The sequence below is a fragment of the Protopterus annectens genome, chromosome 9.part0 (assembly GCF_019279795.1).
Source record: "Protopterus annectens isolate FY-2018-M chromosome 9.part0, PAN1.0, whole genome shotgun sequence".
In the NCBI taxonomy this organism is placed as follows: domain Eukaryota; kingdom Metazoa; phylum Chordata; order Ceratodontiformes; family Protopteridae; genus Protopterus; species Protopterus annectens.
This window is the reverse complement of record NC_056743.1, coordinates 751,224,933-751,248,229: the sequence shown is the minus strand read 5'-3', so window position 1 is coordinate 751,248,229 and position 23,297 is coordinate 751,224,933. Positions and strand designations below refer to the sequence as shown.

General features: G+C 41.5%; 1 protein-coding gene across 2 annotated transcripts in view; it reads right to left on the bottom strand.

Annotated features, from left to right (window-relative positions):
- Nucleotides 1–23,297, bottom strand: part of LOC122811507 (1-phosphatidylinositol 4,5-bisphosphate phosphodiesterase delta-1-like) — a 969,949-nt gene that overhangs the window by 64,239 nt on the left and 882,413 nt on the right. For both annotated transcript variants that reach the window (XM_044083389.1, XM_044083388.1), the window contains exons 10-11: nucleotides 22,136–22,292; nucleotides 7,731–7,847 (exon numbers count right to left, since the gene is read on the bottom strand). In XM_044083389.1, coding sequence (XP_043939324.1) covers nucleotides 7,731–7,847; nucleotides 22,136–22,292 — 274 coding nt within the window. The remainder of the gene's footprint in view (nucleotides 1–7,730; nucleotides 7,848–22,135; nucleotides 22,293–23,297) is intronic.

The following is a 23,297-nucleotide window of genomic DNA, read 5'->3' as shown; positions in this document are numbered from 1 at the left end:
TGTTGGAAAAACTAATTGCAAGTTGAGAGAATGGATTTGTGACCACATGTGAAAGATTAGAAGAGGTATAGTACACTTGATCTTTGGAATGGCAAGATTTTAATAGTAAATCAACCTAAAGAACACTTTTAAAAGGAGTTGTGGTGATTAGTACACTTGATCTTTGGAATGGCAAGATTTTAATAGTAAATCAACCTAAAGAACTCTTTTAAAAGGAGTTTGCACTTGAGTTATGTAAACTGACATCAAGAAGCATTTGCAAAAGCATTTTTAGCTTGTCCTTTATAACTAAAGTGCTGTTGTGGTTCTAAAATTCCTTTTCATTTGTGCTTGTTGGTTGATTTTAAGGATCTTGGATTCACTGAGCTGTCTTTTCATTTTCTAGATATTTTTGTGCCCAGTGCTATACCCCAGTCTGCTGCCCCTCCCAAAAAAAACCCCCAAAAAACCTTTCTACTTGAGTGTCAACACAGTGGTGCAGTGGTTTGCGTTGTCGCCTCACAGCAACAGGTTCTCTGGTTCGATTCTCGGCTGGTGTGCCTTCTGTGTGGAGTCTGCATGTCCTCTCTTTGTTCGTGTGGGTTTCCTCCAGGTGCTCCAATTTTCTTCCATTTTACAAAGGCATGCATCTAGAGCATTTCGCCTTGGGCTTCCCTTGAAAACTGGCTCATTCCAAGTTGGACTTCCCCAGTAAACAAATGTTAAATAAGTAAATAAATAAATAAATGTAAACAGAATGTATGGTTTATACAACCTACAGAGGGCTAACTGCAAATGCAGTACCAGCATTTATTTCTAAAACACTTTTCTACTTTAATCTGAAGAGCATGTATGGTTTATGCAACCCACAGGGGGCTATCTGACTGCAAGTGCAATACTGGCATTTATTAAATGCTGATATGCACTGAAGAGTGATCATAACTGGCCAATCATGCCCCATAACTCTTTGTGCCTGGAGCAGCTACTCCCTTCACCCTACCCTTGCTAAGCTACTGTGTGCCAGCTCAGAAGTAGACCTATTTCTCCTTACAGATAAGGGATTAGAGAAGAAAAAAGAAGGTCACAGGATAAGGTTAGACAGATAAGGGAACAGGTAGCAGAACTGAAATCTCCATTTCAAAAATTATGGAACCAAAATCTTCACTGCATCCTGGTTTCCTTCTGCTGGACCTTGGGTGCATCCCAATCCTACCCTCCACTAACAATACTTTCAATAACCAGTGATTAGTTCTTTTTGTCTCCTCTTGGGTTACCAAGGTAAATGATGCTGATATGGTTACTGATTTGAAAGATGTATGCCCATTAAAGGCAACAGAAAACATGACCTCCAAGGATAACCTGTCATTGGAAACTCCTAAACCTCTTACAGCCAGAAGTGTCAATATTACTTTGTTGCAAAATACAGGGCAGATTAATCTCTACAGGAAGTCCAAACAGGTTTTTCTTTGAAGTAAATGTGGAAACCAGCTTAAATCATGACGCTTTTAAAGACTCAGGAGATGAAGTTACTCTAACATCAAAGGACATCCATAATATACTGAAGAGAGCATTAAGACATTCAGATACTGACAATTCTGTTGCTGGCCTGCAGATTACAGGCTACATGAGAACAACAGACTTTAGGGAAGGTACGGGTAAAGCTAAAGACTGGGAAAATGGAATTGAGACATCCAGAGCATGTCACCATTAAGCCAGGAGATGATTTCTTAATTGGCAATGACCTGCTTGAAAAGTTTAGGTCTATAACTGACTATTTCCATGGGGAGTTGTGATCACAGGTGAATAAGTATATTCCCTATAGAAAGAGTTTAAAGGTTCCTAAGCAAGCAACACAATGCTTGTTGGAAAAAACAAAAGATTATGCTGTGATTGGATCTCTGGGGATTATTGAATCCCCAAATAATGTGGATATTCTACAAAAGGGCCTTACAGAGACAGATGCTTGGTGCCAGAGCCATGGGCTCAAGCTCAATGCCAAAAAATGTATAGTTATCCCTTTTGGGAAAAAACATGTACCTGTGAATTACCACATAGGTGGCAGTACACTAAACACCGAATGTATGATAAGAGACTTAGGGACACAGGTGGACAGTGGTCTCACGTTCGATAACCACATCGCCACAGCAGTCAGGAAATCCTTCTATGTGGCAAACCTCATCACTAAGGGCTTTTCATCCAGAAAAAAGGAGGTCATTGTCCCACTGTACTCATCCCTCATTAGACCCATTATAGAATACAACGCCCCGTTTGGTATGTACCTCTCAAGACATCTGCAACAACTGGAAAGGCCGCATAAATACCTCACTAAAAGAATCACAGGCCTAAAGCAGATGCCCTATGCTGAGTGTCTAAAAAAACTCCAACTATATTCTGTCACATATCATCTACTCACAGATGATCTCTGCTTAACATACAAGGCCATGTCAAACCCAGAGCTATTGGACATGCTACACTTAAAGAAATCCCAATCCCTCAGAGCCGCACGTGCCAGGGATCTAAACCTTGTTATCACAATGAAAAAAACATGCTGGAGGGATAGGTTCCTGACCCACAGACTCCCCAGACTCTGGAATAGACTGCCCATACATGTCAAGCAGAGCTCCTCTTTGGCCCTCTTCAAAAAGAGCCTTGACGATTGGATGGGAGATAGGAAATTCACCTTGGGGATCACGTCAGTCGCCCTGTTAGACAGGGGTCCAGGGAAGTAAATAATGCGGGAAGAAATAGCCAGGGAATTGTTATGGCTAGGCTTGTGTAGGCCCTAGGGCTGATAGCCTAGTACCAACCTATAAACCTATGATTAAAGTGATTTTTGTAGGACTTGATGTACCAGATGCATCAGGGCTTGGGAACTCAGAGGCTCTCACTACATGTAGACAGGGTACATGTGATTTGTGTGTTGAAGCATGATGTAGTAAAATCTGAAATAAATGCCAGAGGTCTGACATTCTTTAATAAAGAAATAAACTCTGTTATCCCAGAAAGTCATCCAAACATAACAGTGTCACGTGCTTAACAGCTTTCATGTGCAAAACAGCAAAGACAGTTCACTAGGTCAATGAATCACATCTTTGCATTATGTAGACAGAGGACACTGAAGTGTGTGTATGTGTGTGTGTGTGTGTGTGTGTGTGTGTGTGTGTGTGTGTGTGTGTGTGTGTGTGTGTGTGTGTGTCAGTTAAAGAAGAAGGTTTGCCGGTGCCTAGATCTATTATGCAACTGGGTTATGAGAACTATATTATGAGTGAGTTGGGTTATAGAAAGCTAAACAGAGAAAGGTCTGATATTTGACTTGTTTAAAAAGTCAGAGTTAATAAAAGGTGCTTTAAATCATGACAGAAATGTAAGCTTATAGGAATTTGTGCCTTAACTCTCTATCAGGGCAAAGGACACTTTAGCACTTGTACAAGTGGCCAGAAGTATATACTCATCTCTATACATTGGTCTTGATATCCTGATGCACCTGGGTGTACATATGGATCTTATTAATGACACTTTGTGGTCAAGTACAAGGGGTAAGGACCTGGTCCCCATAAGTGTGAAACCACAATGACTGATGTCAGAACAAAACATATTCCAGGTATGCCAAATTGTGGCTGAAACATTTGTTACAGTAATTTCAGCAAATGTCAGAGAATTCTACATGTGGGTTCTAATTAAGAAAGATCAAGAAATTTCTGACCAAACTGCAGTGTTTGTTTTAGCAAATATTTGAAAGCCAATTACACTCCAGATGGTACTTAGACACCAGCTATAGATTAATGCACATCTAATGCTGAAAAAGTCGTTATACTGTCAAATTAAGTCCTATGACTGCAGGTCTATACATGTAATTAGATTCAAAGAGCCCCATACCTCCTTCAGAACGATGAATACATAATCTTGGTATACAGTGATTTTTATAAATCATTTAATAAGTATGGAGCATTTTTCTTGCTTTCTTTTCCAAATGATCCTATACCTTTTGGGGCCAGTCAATCACCCCAAAACTGTAAGTTAGAACATGAAGAGCATATTGGTCTATAGCCTGGACTTTGTTCCTAGATGTCAGGGCTGTTTTCAGTATTAATTTTAGTCTTCTAAAATATTCTTTACTTTTATTCAAATGTGTTCAAGTTTTATTGCTGATCCTTCATCAATTCCCAAATATGTATACACTCCCTCCTGCTCATGTTCCTTTACATCACATTCCTGTCCCGATTGATGTTTTCCTGGTACTGCAGCTTTCCTGCTTTAAAGGTTGCTTCTGCACATTTCTCAAGTCCAAATGACATTCATTTATCATTTGAGGAAAGTTTTGATTACTTGCAGTTGTTTTCAATTCCTCATGTGACAAACTCAACAGTTTTAAATCGTACACAAAAAGAAGATGAGAAGTCTTTATGCCTTGTTTTCTGGGATTCAAATTGTAACCGTGACCTAATCTTTTTAAGCAGACAGCTTTATGGGTTAAGGGCATGACAAAACAGCAGTGGTGACGAACAGTCACTCTGAAATATCTCCCTCTGAATTTTTTTTTCCTGGGTAAATAATTTGTCCTTTATCATGGCTTAGCTGCAGAATGGTTTGCCATTGTCTCATGGTCACGGTAATGTAATCGATCATTGTAGGGTGTATCTTATACATCTGTGAGCACTCCTTTATCCACGAATGTGAGAAGCTGTCAAATATTGTTTTGTAGTCTATCCATGCCATACTTAGATTCTTCCCCCTTTTACAATTCTCCATTACGACTTTATTTAACAACAAATGATCCTTTGTTTCATAAGACTTTCTTTTATTACCTTTTTGTTCTATTGCCATGAATAAGTTTTCTTGTAAATGACTATAAACTGTATCAGCATCCGTTCCAGTATGCAGTTTATACATCGTCTGAAGATAACTTGTAGTTCCCTCTTAAGCAGGAGTATCGTATTTTCTATTGTTAACTAGGTTGGTGTCTGTTTGTGATGCGGACATAAATAGTCTTTACTCAGGGCTAAATCTTTATGTAAAGATGCTAATACTTTTAGCCAGAAGTTAGGTACTGCATCTGGGCCTGGGGTTTTCCAATTAGGAGCATTTCTTAATTTAGTTTCAATTTCTTTGGCCATTAACTTCATCCCATTTCATATCATGTACATTTGAACTTACGTTTTTTTTTATTTCTTCTATCCATTTAGCATCTTTGTTATGTTCCACAGGGTCTTCAAATTAAAGTGAGTGTTCTTGATTTTTATCAGAAAAATGTTTAAATAAAGAATTTGTTTGAAAACCTCATTTAATTCTGACATATGCAAATTGTAATACAAATAATACAATTTACATTGCATTGTGTCTGATTGTGATGTGTACTATGTTGGAAAAACTAATTGCAAGTTGAGAGAATGGATTTGTGACCACATGTGAAAGATTAGAAGAGGTATAGTACACTTGATCTTTGGAATGGCAAGATTTTAATAGTAAATCAACCTAAAGAACTCTTTTAAAAGGAGTTTGCACTTGAGTTATGTAAACTGACATCAAGAAGCATTTGCAAAAGCATTTTTAGCTTGTCCTTTATAACTAAAGTGCTGTTGTGGTTCTAAAATTCCTTTTCGTTTGTGCTTGTTGGTTGATTTTAAGGATCTTGGATTCACTGAGCTGTCTTTTCATTTTCTAGATATTTTTGTGCCCAGTGCTATAGCCCAGTCTGCTGCCCCTCCCAAAAAAAAAAAAAAAACCTTTCTACTTTAGTGTCAACACAGTGGTGCAGCGGTTTGCATTGTCACCTCACAGCAACAGGTTCTCTGGTTCGATTCTCGGCTGGTGTGCCTTCTGTGTGGCGTCTGTATGTCCTCCCTTTGTTCGTGTGGGTTTCCTCCAGGTGCTCCAATTTTCTTCCATTTTACAAAGGCATGCATCTAGAGCATTTCTCCCTGGGCTTCCCTTGAAAACTGGCTCATTCCAAGTTGGACTTCCCCAGTAAACAAATGTTAAATAAGTAAATAAATAAATAAATGTACACAGAATTTATGGTTTATGCCACCTACAGAGGGCTAACTGCAAATGCAGTACCAGCATTTATTTCTCTTTTCTACTTTATTCTGAAGAGCATGTATGGTTTATGCAACCCACAGGGGGCTATCTGACTGTAAGTGCAATACTGGCATTTATTAAATGCTGATATGCACTGAAGAGTGATCATAACTGGCCAATCATGCCCCATAACTCTTTGTGCCTGGAGCAGCTACCCCCTTCACCCTACCCTTGCTAAGCTACTGTGTGCCAGCTCAGAAGTAGACCTATTTCTCCTTACAGATAAGGGATTAGAGAAGAAAAAAGAAGGTCACAGGATAAGGTTAGACGGATAAGGGAACAGGTAGCAGAACTGAAATCTCCATTTCAAAAATTATGGAACCAAAATCTTCACTGCATTGTTGGGAAATATTTTGCACCCTCAACTTTAGACAAGTGCTGGTATAGATATGTCATGGACCAGTTAGTGATTATGTTTTCTGTAGTTTATAAGTGAGCCTCCAATTTACTGTGAGCTTGATAACAGGCCATATGAGAGAGTTGTGAACAGAGGTTTCCTACTTTGTAATTCACCTCTCCATGGGGGGAGGGTTGGAGGGCTGCAGAATTTCCTGGATATGCTCATAAGATGCTAGTAGAATCCTTTACTAACATACATACACTAGGCCCTTATTAGGATCAGTTGGTTCCAAATAACAAAGGTCAGTTACTCCACAGTTATAACGATCCTTTACAAACACATCTGCAAACTCAGTACATGTCTCATGCATTGCACGCTAACTTACCAGCTGTACATGTAGCTGCACAAACAGCAGCCCAGTTCAGTTTGCAGGACACTGGAATATGTACAACCTCTGACTATGTTAGACATTTGCCGAGCTACAAGGCAAACGGTATGCTCAGCCTTAAAATAAACAGTGTTATGTGTGCCAAACTAATCATAGCCACAGATCAGTTAGTGCAAAACCATGGCTTAACAGTGAACTGGAAAAGGTCAAAGGCCACTCAAAAGGGCATGAAGTAGACAAAAATGTAAATTACCTATCTGATGCTATGGCTAAAGAAGGTTTCTTAAAATGTAAAATTTGGGGCTTTGCTCCAGCCTAAGCAAGTGTAGATATAAGTAATCAGAAGCAAAAAAGACAACAACTAGAGAATGTTTTCCTTTTATATAGGGGCAGGCCTGATCCTGGTTTGGTAAAAATGCATTAAGATGATGAAAAATGTGGGGAAGTTGCATCATTTCATTCAGGATCCCATTGCAAATAAACTTCTGAAAGTGAGCTACAAAACAATTGTGATCTTAAGGCCATAGAACCAAAAAAGCACACTTCTGTTAAAAGGTGGTGTCTGGAAGGACTGGTGACAACAATTCAGATTTCAGTGGTTAGTACCCTTGGGCACAGAGGTGTCATGCTACATCACACACATTATGAACCAAGAGAAGCTCAGAGAGGAACAGAAGAATACAATGGCCTCACCTGTATAGTGATTTTGCTAAGTACATGCTAGTTTCTCCTAGACACAGGTCTGGTCTGACCTCTGTATTGACTGGATTATTGCAGTAAAAAGGTCTTCTAGTGGTAATTAATACTTGTTAACTGTACATGAGAGTTTACAGAATGGATGAAGTGCTTACCTGCCACTAATAACGCTACAGAAACAACTGCCTTGCTTTTACTTAAGCATTTGTTTAGTAGACAGGTAAACAGATGGAGGTTCTCTACACATACCTATCTGACAGCCAACATTCCATAAGCTGATAGGATTATAGTTGGACGAATCAGTTCTCAAGCCAGCTGGGTAGGTCCTGCTTAACTGCCTGGTATTGTGAAGAATAAAGCCGGGTGCTGAAAAAGAAAGAGTAAACTCACATTACCTGCTTTCCTTATTTGTATAATACAACATTTTTTACTTAACATTTCTTTTTGCCATAAAATACACAGTAAGTTGTGAAGAAGTATGAATATTAACACAATGTTTACTGCATTGGAAAACTAATGACTATTTTCAGCTTCTTGACTTGTGGAATACAAATGCCAATACATTTTACACTTACTATTTTTGGTCTGCTCTGCATATGTTCTGCCCTTTTCTGTTTCATCGTTAAATATATCTGACAGTTAGTTTCATGACACTATATGAAGTTGTTATTTAGAAGTCCAAATGCAAAAGACAGCACCAAATGAACTGTCATTGCAAAACAACTCCCCTCTGAAGATGAGTAATTCAGAACGGTGCATATCAAGTAGTTGTACAGCCTTTTTCAGTGAGTATGTCAAATAATGTGGAAGCGTAAAACGTTCCTGCTGTACTTTTACAAATCTTAGTTTTGTCATTCTACTTATTAACTCTTTACAGGTGCATCTTTAATACAACAACATTTTGGCTGAAGTCCTGTATTTTCATAGATTACACCACTTTTGCTGGTCACCAGGTTCCAACGCTTATTTATTTATTTATTTATTTTATATTTCTTGACCAGGATAGTCCATCTGGGTGTGAGCCCATTTCCAGCAGAGGCCCAGGGAGAAAAGCTCCAATAAAACAAGAATAACATTGACAGGTACAGTGCCAGTTTTACATAGAATTTAGCAGAAATATTTAGAGACAACAAAGAATGTACAATATACAATTGGCACTTTAGTTAAAAGGAGAAAGTTATTACAATATATTAAAGTTGTGCTTGTAGATATACAGGAATGCAGAAGGTCAGATGGTAGTGGAGTTTGCGAAATGGATGGACATGGTTGTGGTGAATACGTATTTTAACAAGAGGGAGGAGCATAGGGTGACATACAAGAGTGGGGGAAGATGCACACAGGTGGATTATATCTTATGTAGGAGGGCCAGTTTGAAGGAGATTGGAGACTGTAAAGTGGTGACCGGGGGAAGTGTAGTTAGGCAGCATAGGATGGTGGTTTGTAAGATGACGTTAGTGATCAAGAATAGGAGGAGTGTGAGGGCAGCACCAATGATCAAATGGTGGAAATTGAAAAGGGGTGCGTGTAAAGTGGAGTTCAGGGAAGAGTTAAGACAGGCACTGGGTGGCAGTGAAGAGTTACCAAATAGCTGGGTAACTACAGCAGAGCTAGTAAGGGAGATGGCTAGAAAGGTGATTGGTATAACATCTGGACAGAGGAAGGAGGACAAGGAGACATGGTGGTGGAATGAGGAAGTACAGCACAGTATACAGAGAAAGAGGATGGCAAAGAAGAAGTGGGATTGTCAGCGAGATGAAGAAAGTAGACAGGAGTATAAGGAGATGAGGTGCATGGCAAAGAGAGACGTAGCGAAGGCTAAGGATAAGGCATATGAAGAGTTGTATGAAAGGTTGGACACTAAGGAGGGAGAAAAGGACCTGTACCAATTGGCTAGACAGAGGGACCAAGCTAGTAAAGATGTGCAGCAGGTAAAGGTGATAAAGGATAATGAGGGAAACATACTCACAAGTGAGGAGAGTGTGTTGAGCAGATGGAAAGAGTACTTCGAGGGGTTGATGAATGAAGAGAATGAGGATGATGTGGGGATAGTGAATCAGGAAGTGCAATGGATTAGCAAGGAGGAAGTAAGGATAGCTATGAAGAGGATGAAGAATGGAAAGGCTGTTGGTCCAGATGACATACCTGTGGAAGCATGAAGGTGTTTAGGTGAAATGGTAGTGGAGATTTTAACCAGATTGTTTAATGAACTTTTGGAAAGTGAGAGGATGCCTGAGAAATGGAGAAAATGTGTTTTGGTACTGATTTTTAAGACTAAGGGTGATGTGCAGAGCTGTAGTAACCACAGAGAGATTAAACTGATCAGTCACAGCATGAAGTTATGGGAAAGAGTAGTGGAAGCTAGGTTAAGAAGGGACGTGATGACTGCTGATCAGAAATATGGCTTCATGCTGGGAAAGAGCACTACAGATGCAATGTTTGCTCTGAGAGTATTGATGGAGAAGTACAGAGAAGGTCAGAAGGAGTTACATTGTGTTTTTGTAGACTTAGAGAAAGCATATGACAGGGTGCCTAGAGAGGAGTTGTGGTATTGTATGAGGAAGTTGGGAGTGTTAGAGAAGTATGTAAGAGTGGTACATGATATGTACGAGGGTAGTGTGACAGTGGTGAGGTCTGCGGTGGGAGTGAAGGATGCATTTAAGGTGGAGGTGGGATTACATCAAGGATCAGTTCTGAGCCCTTTCTTATTTGCAATGGTGATGGACAGGTTGACAGACGAGATCAGACAGGAGTCGCCGTGGACTATGATGTTTGCAGATGACATTGTGATCTGTAGTGAGAGCAGGGAACAGGTGAAGGAGACCCTGGAGAGATGGAGATATGCTCTAGAGAGAAGAGGAATGAAGGTCAGCAGGACTAAGACAGAATATGTGTGTGTGAATGAGAGGGAGGATAGAGGAATGGCGAGGATGCAAGGAGTAGAGGTGGTGAATGTGGATGAGTTTAAATACTTGGGATCAATAGTTCAGAGTAATGGTGAGTGTGGAAGAGCAGTGAAGAAGAGAGTACAGGCAGGATGGAGTGGGTGGAGAAGAGCGTCAGGAGTGATTTGTGACAGACGAGTACCAGTAAGAGTGAAAGGGAAGGTCTACAAGAGGGTAGTGAGACCAGCTATGTTATATGGGTTGGAGACAGTGGCATTGACAAAAAGGCAGGAGTTAGAGCTGGATGTGGCAGAGTTAAAGATGTTAAGATTTGCACTGGGTGTGACAAGGGTAGACAGGATCAGGAATAAGTATATTAGAGGGTCAGCCCAGGTTGGAAGGTTTGGAGACAAAGCCAGAGAGGCAAGATTACATTGGTTTGGACATGTGCTGAGGAGGGATGCTGAGTATATTGGGAAAAAGATGCTAAGGATGAATCTACCAGGCAGCAGGAAAAGAGGAAGGCCTAAGATAAGGCTTACGGATGTCTTGAGAGAGGACATGCAGGTGGTTGGTGTGACAGAGCAAGATGCAGAGGACAGGAAGAAATGGAAACAGATGATCCGCTGTGGCAAACCCTAACAGGAACAGCCTAAAGAAGATGATATATGGGATCCGTACAGATGCGCAACTGCATCTTTCACCGAATCCCAAATTGGCAAGTATACTTGCACAAAAGTGCTGTTCACCGAAACAACACTTTCTCTTAAATATGCTTGTTGTTCCGGTCGTACTACGGTGCGGTAAGGGAAAACTCCCTTTTCCACATTGTAGTGCAACCTCGGAGTGAAAATATTAAAGTAGGGGTGTGTGCAGAGGGGCTTGCCCCCCTGCATTCTAGTAGATTTTGTGTTTTTTTTTTTTAAATGCTTTAATGAAAGTGCTTTTTCGATGAAAGCGCTTTCGTTAAAGTGTGTTCAGTGGTAATGGATTTGGACTTTTTATCTTCTATCAAAAATCCTAGATCCAATATATATATATATATATATATATATATATATATATATATATATATATAATGTATATTTTGAGGGCGGGGTCCATCTTTAGTCGATCATTTGAGTACACTATAATACATGTACATATGTCTACCCTTACAAAAGAAAAGGAAAAGGAATTATCAAATTATACTCTTATTGTAGGTAGCTGATGGCACTTGCCTTCATGTTGCAGAAAAACTACTTCCACACATTTTCTCCCTACTTCCCCTTCCCTGTTTAGTCACACTTCTATCCTCACACCCATCTCCCACTCTGAAGTGCTTTCTCACGGGTCTATGCAACATCCTTTTCCCTGCCAAAAAGGACTAATAAGCTAAAGTCATGTACTCACCCTTTCTCTGAACTTATTTCCTATTTGGGTGTACATGTTAGGGTCTGTCAGAGTTTACCTATAGGCAGTGGTTTTAGTATAGCCTCCTGTATCCTGTAAGATGAGAGCTAAGGAGAATGAACCTCTAGGAAGGCTGCTGGCTCAGACAACATACTGGGTAAGGTGTAAAAAGACTGTGCTGATCAACTATGCACAGTGCTCAAGGAAATATTTAACACCTCTCTTGTCATGGCAAAAGTACTCTCATGCTACAAGGAAACTAACATCATCCCACTACTGAAGAAAACCACTCCCTCCAGCCCTAACAACTAACACCAGTTGCTCTAACATCTACTGTTATGAATTTTTTTGAGCAGCTGATCAAAAAGCATCTTTCATCATGCCTTCCCCTGATTTTGACCCTCTGCAGTTTTTGTACAGAGCTAACCAATCCACGGCCGATGCCATATCAGTAGCACTATATGTCTCCCTTGAGCATTTAGAGGGCAAAGACAACTATGTGAGGATGCTGTTTACAGACTTCAGCTCTGTATTTAATACAGTGGTACCAATGCAGGTGATACAAAAACTGGCATATGTAGGAATCAGTAAACATCTCTGTAACTGTATCCTGGACTTCTTGATTGAGAGACCACAGAGGATGTGTTCAGGTAATAAAGTACAGTTTTGTACCTACCATAAATGTAGATGTCCGAACAGGATAGCATCTGCAGTCCTTACAAATGGGTTGTCCTGTCGTCAGGCAGCCCTTCGGTCGGCCGGATTCCAAAGTGTGGGTCTGGCCTCGGCTGGTGTCGCACTTCACCCGACGTCATCTCTGCTGGTCTTCGGGTATAAAGGCATCAGCCGACGCCATTTTCCTCAGTGTTTCTTGCCCCAGATGCCAGTTGCCCTCTTGGTAAGCTAAATTTTTGGATAAATGCCAATGTTTCCAAAAAGTAGAAGGCAAACACAAAAAATAAGCATGTATGTACATATATACAAACAAATACACCATAAGAGATCCCCCCCCAGCTAGCTATTAGGTGGGTAAATACCCTAGGAGTACCACAGAGGGAAGGAGGGAGGGTAATCCTGACTGCAGATGCTATCCTGTTCGGACATCTACATTTATGGTAGGTACAAAACTGTACTATGTCCTTCAAGGATGCATCTGCAGTCCTTAAATGGGTAGAATACCATAGCCAAATTAGGGAGGAGGAAGAAGAATTATGGTGTAGTTAGGATCCCTTGCAAAACAGCAGTGGCAAACCCTGCTCGGGATCTAGAGTATAGAGGTAAGTTATAATGCTTGGCAAATGTATGCACGGAGGTCCAAGTAGCAGCCTCAATAATGTCCTTGGTAGCCACTCCTCGTAAGAAAGCTGTGGTAGTGGCTGTAGCCCTTGTAGAATGAGGCCTTATGTTCTGTGGAATTTGCTTTCCATGGTAGGAGTAACAGAATCTTATGCAATTTCCTATCCACTTGGAGATTGTCTGTTTGTGCTTTTCCTTCCCTTCCTGTTGCATAAGCTACTAGAAGCTGGTCAGTTTTTCTATTGCCCTTGGTTCTGTCCAGGTAGTAGTGCAACTGTCTATGTACATCCAAGGTATGCAGCAGTCTTTCCCCCCTGTTCTGTGGATTTGGGAAGAAGGTAGGTAGGTGGATTGCCTGGTTTAGGGACACTCTGGATACCACCTTAGGCATAAATGTAGGATTAGTTCTCATGGACACTCTATCTTGATGGAAGATTAGGAAGGGTTGTACTGCCATTAAGGCCTGTAGTTCCGAAACCCTTCTTGCTGAAGTAATTGCCAGTAGGAACGCAGTTTTCCAGGACAGGTGTTGAAGATCTGCTGTTGCTGCTGGTTCGAATGGAGGGAGTGTCAATTTTTCTAGCACAAAGTTCAAGTCCCATGCTGGTAATGGTGGTTTCCTAGGAGGTTTTACATTCTTGATTCCTCTGAGGAACTGCCTGAGTAGAGGATGTGAGAAGACAGGGGATCAAGCTGTATTATGCAGAAATAGCTGATGCATGTATCTTGATGGAGGAATAGGACAGGCCTGTATGGAGAAGCTCTGCCAAATACTCCAGGATGTTGGCAATATCTATCTTTGACACATCTTTCCCTCTTTCAGTACTCCAAATGACAAACCTTTTCCATTTTCCTGCATAGTTCCTTCTTGTTGAAGGTCTGTGGGCCTCAAGGATAATGTCTTTAACCCTTTGGGATAAATCTGGGTTAGATGCTCCTATGTAATGTTCCAGTCAGTCAGTTGCAGAGTTTTCAGGTTTGGATGCAGGATGTTGTAGTCGCTCTGAGTTAACATCAAAGGAATCAGGGGTAGTGTCCACGTTCCCCGAGACATGCTCCTCAGCAATGGATACCAATGTTGTCTTGGCCAATTTGGAGCTATCAGAATTATCCTTGGACGTTCCTCTTTGATTTTCAGTAGTACCTTGTGCATCAAAGGAAGAGGTGGAAATGCATATGCTGTCAGGCCTTTCCAACTGAAGGATAGAGAGTCCACCTTCCAAGCAAGTGGGTGGTATGTCCTTGTGCAGAATTTCTTGAGCTGGTGATTGAGTGGGGATGCGAATAGGTCTATTTGTGGCATTCCCATTTCTTTGTGATGGCCTTGAAGATGTCCGGGTGTAGCATCCATTCGTGAGCATCCGAGGTAGTTCTGCTTAACATGTCTGCTAGGATGTTTTCTTTTCCTGGTACAAATATTGCCTGTAACTGAATGTTGTAGCTCAGAGCCATATTCCATAGGTCCAGAGTCATTCGACATAGGGGGTATGAATGAGTGCCTCCCTGTTTGTTGATGTACCACAAGACTGTGGTGTTGTCTGTCCTTATCATCAATTGGCCTTCTTTGAGGAATGGTCTGAAATTCTGGATTGCTAGTTTTACTGACAGCATTTCTTTTTGATTTATGTGCAGGCGCAGCTGGTCTGGAGTCCATAAGCCTTGAATGCATTTGTCCAACATGTGGGCCCCCCAACCTAGGTCTGAGGCATCCGTTGTGATGGTTTGGCTTGCTTGAATGTTGTGGAAGGACAAACCTGGGTTTGCCTGGCATGCTTGAGCCCACCATAGGAATTCTTGTTTCAGGCATGGGATTAGTGGTATTTCGGTTTCTAAGCTGTGCCTGTGTTGAGACCATAAATTCTTTAGGTACCACTGTAGCTTTCTCATATGTAGTCTGGTATGGGGGACCAGGATTATGCAGGATGCCATGAAGCCCAAGGCCTGCAGTACTTTCCTTGCTGTTAGTTTGTTCTGCTTTGTTAATGCCAAGAAGTAAAGAGGAAGTTGTTCTTGTTTTCCTGCAGTTAGGAATGCCATCTGTTTTACTGTGTCCAATTCTGCACCCAAGAAGGTTCTTGTTTGGGATGGTATCAGTCTTGACTTTTTAAATTGACTGTGTATCCCAGGGCTTGTAGTAAGCAAATGACTCTTTGTAAGTCTTGTGTCAGCTTGCTTTTGGTGTCCGCTTGTATCAGGCAGTCGTCCAGGTATGGATAAATTTGGATTCCCTGTAGCCTGCAATGAGCGATTACTGATGCCAGGCATTTCGTGAACACTCTGGGCAGTAGATAAGCCAAAGGGCAATGCTGAGAATTGATAATGCTCTGATCCTGCAAGAAATCTGAGGTATCTTCTGCAATTTGGTCGTATGGGGACGTGCAGGTATGCCTCCTTGAGATCTAGAGTTACCAGCCAACACTCCTTGCCCAGCATGGGAAGAAGTTGCTGTAGGGTCAGCATTTTGAATTTTGGAACAATGATGAATGTGTTTAAAGCGGACAGGTCGAGAATAGGTCTCCAATTTTTCTCTTTTCTTGGTACTAGGAAAAGTCTGGAGTAAAATCCTTTGCCCTGTTCTGTAGGTGGTACCCTTTCCACAGCTCTCATCTTTGTTAATTGAGCTATTTGTTTTAGGGCTTCTGTCTTTTGATTTGGTGGTAGGTTTGGCATTCCATTTTTTACTGGTAAGGTGTGGAAATGAAACCTGTAACCTTGGTCTATAGTTTGCAAAATCCACTTGTCTCTTGTGATATAGTGCCAGTTTTTTGAAAATAAGGCTAACTTTCCACCTAAAGGTGCTGCTATTTGTTCCCTGGTAGGCGGTGTCAGAACCAAGTCACTGTGATTGTCCTGTTGCAGTGGTAGTGGTTGTGTCTGTGCCTCGTTGGTTATTGCCTTGCCACTGACGTCCTCTGTAGGCACCTCCTCTGGATTGATTTCTGCCTCTGGAACATCTATTTCTGCCTCTCTGAGATTTAGAGGAGTCTGGAAAGGACCAATTTTTGGAAGGCCAGTTCCTGCTAAACCTTGGGGGCTGAACCTGTAAGAAATCTTTAACTGTTTGTACAGATTTTGCCTTCTCTTCCATTTTCTTCATTACTTGTTGGGCAGGAGGACCAAATAGACTGACCTTATCCATAGGAGCATCTAATAGCTTTGTTTTAACATGATCCGGCAAGACCTGCTCTTTCAACCATGCATGCCTTCTTATAACTGTGCCAGTCATGGCTGATCTAAATGAAGCCTCCAGTGCATCATAGCCACATTTTAAAGAATGGTTACTAACCTGCTGAATGTTATTCACCATTTCTAAAACATATTTCTTATCTAAGGAATCATCAGAGGACAGTTTCTTAGTTAACTGATCAAGCATAAACTCTTGGTATTGGATCATATGAAACTGACAGTTCAAAGCTCTAGCTGAGAGAGTAGCAGAGGTGTATACTTTTTACCCCATCTCTCTAAGGACCTGGATTCCCTTTCAGAAGGGAGAGGGTTTTTCGCTGAGGTCGAGGCTACTGCCTTAGGCCCCTGGGAGATAGTCTCAGGATCTGCAAGAGGAGCCTTGTATAAGTGGTGATGAGTGTCCGGTACCCTGTAAAACCTATCGGGCTTGGCAGGGGCTGGAGGTAAAGTATCAGGAGCAGTGCAGGCATCATTGAATGCATCATCCACAACAGGAAGAACTGGAGGTATAGCTAAGGGCCTATGTTGCGGTAAGTGTAGAAAGGTCCTAAGCCCTTTTCTTGAATCTGAGAAATCTTGTCCCTGCCATTGGAATTGCTCTCATGGCATGTAAGGTTTCAAAGGAAAATTCCTCTGGTGGAGAGGCCGAAGGTATAGATTCTTCAGCATCGGAATCTTCATAAGTAGAAAAAGGAGCCTCTGGATGGTCTGTATTGTCTGAATCATCAGAAGAGTCATCTGAGGACACTGGCTCAGGGGGCTCTGCTCTAGGTCTCTTTTCTGGAGGTTGACAGGCCCTGTCTGGGTGATATTGGGATCCCCTTATTAAAGAGATGAGATCCTCTGCCAGAGTAAGCATTTGGGAACTGGAACTGGGCCTGTGAAAGGGGGGCTTAACAGGCACAGACTTAGCAGTTTTGGCTGCTTTAGCCCTGGCAAAGGCCTTTATAGACATGGCTGCAGGAGGCCTAGCAGCACCACGTGCTGGGGTAGAGACATCCAAAGGGATGGTGTCCGATAATTCTAGAGAAACCACATTAGTAGGCAAAATTTCAGAGGCCGATTCAACTAGGGTAGCAGGGGCCTCGGTAGTAGTCATGGATTCGGCTGAAGATTGACCCGTTTGCTCGGTTTCGCGAAACCGAGACACTCGCGTTTGTAACCGTGGTTTCGGCGAAACCGCGGACCGTGTCGGTCTTTTCTTCTTTCTTAACAATTTGAGAAGTCGGAGGATCCGGCGGCATAATGTACGCAAAATCTGAGCGAAAAACTGTTCAGCAAACTCCGACCGCGCCTAAGCGTTGTCAGTTGAAGGAAGCACAGGCTAAACAGGCTGCTACGTCGTGGTCTGGGCCTAAACAAGGTAAGCAGTAAGAGTGGAAATCTTTATGAGGTATTTGTTTCCCACAAGTTAAACAGTTATTCACTTTTTCTGACATCGGCTGAGGCAAGAAAGAGTGCTTTAGAAGTCTTGGTAGTATTCGGTAGTAGTAATCTCTGGATCTGACCGACCGGCACTTGCGAACAGCTTCTGCTTCGGGCGCCACGCGGCAAGAAAGACTGAGGAAAATGGCGTCGGCTGATGCCTTTATACCCGAAGACCAGCAGAGATGACGTCGGGTGAAGTGCGACACCAGCCGAGGCCAGACCCACACTTTGGAATTCGGCCGACCGAAGGGCTGCCTGACGACAGGACAACCCATTTGTAAGGACTGCAGATGCATCCTTGAAGGACATCACATCAAAGTGCATCACACTTAACACCGGGGTTCCACAGGGATGTGTTCTCAGCCCGCTGTTATTCACCATCCTGACCCATGACTGCTATGCTAAGCACACGTCCAATCATATCATCAAGTTTGCTGATGACAGTCATAGGGCTCATCACAAAGAAGGATGAAATGGGCATACAGAGAGGCGGTGGCATCTCTGATCAGTTGGTGTAAGGGGAACTACCTTGACCTGAATGTAAGCAAGACCAAAGAGATTATCATCGACTTCGGGAAAATAAGAACAAACTGCCCAGTGCTCAGGATCAATGGTAAAAGTGTGCAGAGGGTTAACAGTGCGAAATTCCAGGGTGTACACATATCAGAGGATCTCTCATGGTCGGGAAACACCAGCCAAATGATCAAGAAAGTGCACCAATGCCTGTACTTTTTAAGAAGGCTGAAAAACGCTAAGCTTCCTCCTCATATTCTCTCCACCTTCTGTAGAGGTGCAATAGCGAGTATCCGCACCTGAAACTTCACAGTGTGGTTTGGAAGCTGCACAGTTACAGAAAGGAAGGTGCTACAAAGAGTGGTGAGGGTTGTAGAGAAGGTAACAGGTTTCAGTCTTCCATCGATACATTTTTATTCTGCAAGAAGCATCCAAAAGGTGACCAAAATAATACAGGACAACACACAACCTACACATGAACTGTTTAAGCATCTGGCATCAGCAGGGGATATTGCAGCATATGCTGCAGGACAACAAGAGTCAGTAACAGTTTCTACCCTACAGTGATTAGTGAACTCGGGCACTAGTCCCAGGGGTATGGACACATAAGTCAATTTTTATTTATTTGTGCAATATATACTTACATATATTCCAGGTAAATCCAATATTTATTATTATATCTATAGTCAAGATTACTTAACCTACTCAACTGCAGTATTAGACAAGTAAATTAGGCATTGTTCAATCTGTAGTGTGCTTTGTATTACTTTAAATGGGTAGTTAATTTAACTGAGGGGAGGGTATTCTTTTCATATATGAGTGTTGGTAAATGTCTGCTCTTTCTTGCATGTATTGGGAGTAGTACTGTATTTGTTAGTTATGCTGTTTCTCTAATTGTATGTGTTGTTTCACTTTCCTTTGTAATCTCAAGAATTCAGCTGATGTACGAAATTTTGTTTAGGCTATACGTGTGTAGTTCTAAATGACAATAAAGTTTATTTTGACTTTGACTTTTGACTTTGTTTCACAGGAAACCTTGCCTTGGACTGTCTTCACTGTATCTGTATCTGTGAACAGTGAGGTGTGTGACCTCAATAATTAAGCACATTACCTTGGATAGAGGTGCTGGCATACTGCAGGTGTACCTCAGGTTAATTTTCTTATTTCAATATATTAGTCAATTTAATACCAATATTTGTTTCTCTCAGAAATGGGCTTTATGGAAATGCACCTTATGATATTTTGAACTAAGAAATGCATCTGCATTTGCAAGCATGCATGAATCCATGCAACCATCTATTTATCTATCTATCCATCCACCCATCCAAGCAACCATACTCAACCATTTCCTAAACCACTTGTTCTGGTGAGGAACACAGTGACAGCAAGGTAAGTAGGGTAGGTCAAATTCTTCTGTATCCATGACTAGTCTCCAATTTATCCTGTGGGCTTTTTAGACATTTCAAGACAATCCGAGAGATATAATCCCACTAACATGTCCTACATCTCCTGCCAGGGTGCTATATCTGGTATATCTCCCATGAGAAGCCCCCAGGGACATCCGCAGAAGGTACTCAAACCACCTCAACTTGCTCCTCTCAATAAGAAGGACCACTGATTCTACTCCACGGTCCCTGTGACCGCCAGTTTCTCGCTTTATCTTACGAGCCCAGCTACTTTGTGCTGTTGCTTGTATTCATGCCCTCATCCTTTGGGTCAGTACTCAGTGCTCATGACCACATGTGAGGAAGGTGACAAATGTGAGCTTCACTCTGTGACTCAGCTCTTGTTTTCCAGCACATTTTGGTACAACACCTGCAGTGCTACCACCAATGCATCCATGCACTGGTCAGTTTCCTAATTCCCTCTAACTTTACTCATGAGCAAAATCCTCGTATACTTAAACTCCTCTCCCTGAGGCAGTTGTGTCTCCTTCACCTGAAGAGAACAGTCTAGTGTTTTCTGAGGGAGAACCAGGACCTTTAAGTGGATGTGTTAATAAACTTCACTGACTGTTCTTTGCTAATGCTATTCTATATAGGAGGTTACTAGGCTAGCAGCCCTAGAGCCTTTACAAGCCTAGCCATGTTAATAATTCCAAGTATCCCCATTTGTTCTTTTTTGGGTAGTTTGCAGAATGAATTTCTGAACAGAGCGGGTCTGTGATCAACACTAGCTACCCCTGTCCATGAGGAACATGGATGCCACCCCAGGGGCGAAATGTGGTACACTGCGATACATTATTTTAATTATGTTACTGACATTTTTTACTCAGTGGGGCAGTGGTTAGTGCTGTTGATTCACACTGTATGGATTGCCAGTTCAATTCTAAGCTAAGAAGCCTTCTGTGCAGAGTCTGCATGTCCTCCCTCTGTGTGTTTGGGTTTTCAACTGGTGTTGCAGTTTCCTTCCACCTCCTACAGACATGGTGTAGGTGAATTGTAATTCTACTAAACTTTCCATAAATGTGTGTATTGTGCTAGAATGAGTGGGTGTGTGCATCTAGGATAAGCTTTGTCTCTACCATGATCATGAACCGGATTAAGTCGGTAACTGCAGAATGAATTAATGAAATACCCACTCCTTAGCATTTCTGTCATGTCATGTATCTACAATGACAGCATTCTACTTCTTCTCCTTGTACTTATATTACTCTGACTTAATATATATCATGCATGTATTTACTCTGTGTGGAATCAGAGGTTTGGCTTCATGATGTCTTACAGCCTCTCAGGTTACCAAAGGCCGACACACCTGAATGCAGAACAGCTTGAGGCCTCTCAGGTTATTGAAAGCTGACACCTGAATGCAACAGCTTGTGGCCTCTCAGGTTACTGAAGGCCAACACCAGAATGCAACAACTTGTGGCCTCACAGGTTACTGAAGGCCAACACGTCTGAACGCAACAGTTTACCACCTCTCAGGTTACTGAAGGCAAACACCTGAATATAACAGCTTGCAGCCTGTCAGGTTACAGAAGGCTGACCCACCTGAATGCAACAGTCAGTAAGGAGACATGATGCTGATGCCATTTCAAGAGACACTCAGTGACTATAGAAAAGGTACAGGGACCTGTATTTGCACTAGACAGTGTGTGTCTGTGTTGGGGGGGGGGGGGGGCAAACTAATAAGTGATGATCAGCTCTTCTTTCAGAGGATGGAGCTGTTACCTGGCTAAAGCCCCCAGTGTAGGGAGAAGGTTTAATCCGGGCCCTAGAAGTGAAGAAGTACCAAGAAGTATCCATAATGGGGATATACATGTCAGGGCATATGCATGCATAAAACACTGATGTCACTGCCCTGGGCACAGAAGACAGTGGAAAAATACACATAAATCTTCCCCACTGCCACAGTGGCACTGTACTGCCCTCCTCTCCACAACATCTGCTACACAGATGCTATTTAGTTTCCCCCTTAACCAGGGGGCCAGTCTGAAACATAAACTGACTGACTGTGAAGGGGCCATGGCTACAGAGACCAAGGAGGGATATCAGGACAAAGCTGACAGTTTTTATTTTTTTTAAGGGGGATGCACAAATATTACTAAAAATAAAATTAAAAAATAAATAAATAAATAAATAGCCGAGAAGATGACTATCCATTTTTGTGAAAACCTTATAGACTAATAAAATAGCAGATACAGGGTTTTATTTCTGATGTTACCTGGAACCACCTGACGATCATTTTCCAGTGCCAACATCATAAAACACACTTAGTGACTGGTGTGACCTGAGTTTAATGCTTTCATTTTCTGTGTATTTGTCACTAGTGTTACTTCAACATGATCTGAACATGCTTTCCTGTGCTCTGCAGTTAAAACAACCCAATCAAGCACAGGATTCCTCAAGTACACACTGATAAACGTAAACAGTAACTTTCCAGACATGTTTCCTACTACTTCACTCATACCACTTTCAATCAATGCATCTAAAAGTTGCAATCTGAGATGACATTTACCAGATTCTTCAACTAGTTTGAAAGCCTTGGTCTCAGAGAAGGAGGACATTTCATAGAAGGCAAGCTGTTCCACAAGTTGCTTAAATCCTTGGAAATGGACACTCTTGCAGTAAATCACAATATCGGACAGTGCTTTAGCCAAGGCCACATTTTTGCTCTGTATAAGTAAAAGGAAGAGATCAACTGAAACAAATATTATATTACAAAGTTTACAGAACAGCAAAAGGCAATAAAAAAATCAAAGTTCAATGCATATTTAGAATCCATATTTTTTTAGGTATGTTATGTACAAACTGTGAAGAAGAAACTCTCACTCTAACATTTGTAATTTTCAGCAATGACCAGTACAAAGTGTAATGCAACACATATAAATGTATGTAACAAACCTTGTCCTTGTACTGAATATATATATAAAAATGCAGAGTAATTTGCCCAGTTGCATATCATTCAAATACCCTAAAGACAATGGAAACAGCTGTAAAAATTCCACTTCTGGTAACATATAATATAACTAGCTTTAAGACTGTACAGTAAATGTGCGCTGTTATTTTGAGCAATAGCCAAGCCCTGCTACTCCAAATTCAGCATCACATTGTCCAGCTACAGATGAGGAATATAATCACTGGCTCCCTAGGATTTAACCCACCTCAAAACTAAGCCCCATCCTTTCCAGTGCAACTTTATCAACAGTAATTGAAATCTGACCAGTCTGATTTTGCAAATGCATGCTCAAACAGCAAGTACCAGTATGGGGAGGCAGTAAACAGTGAATCTCCAGCACTAACATCCTCCTTCCCAAGCTTCATAGCATGCTTTATCAGTCAAACTACACTAGCAAGCCAAAAATCACAAATTGCTTTTTAGCCTTAAAATAAATTAAATTTCACACATTTGAATGGTAGCAATATCTTAAGCAGTAACACTTAATATCTGCTTTTGAATAAAAGATATATAATGTGCTTGCTGTCCCTGACTTTTTAAGTCCAAAATAGGATGTTTAGAGTCCTTACACATGGTAGCTCTGTCTCCAAGGATATGTTCTAGCAAACAGATTGCAGCAAGTCCTTTAAATGACCTGCTTTTGCAGTCGTTGTTTTTATAAATTCCCAAATAGGCTTTCATTTGAATTTTGGAAGAAGCCATACTGTATTTTGTTACATTT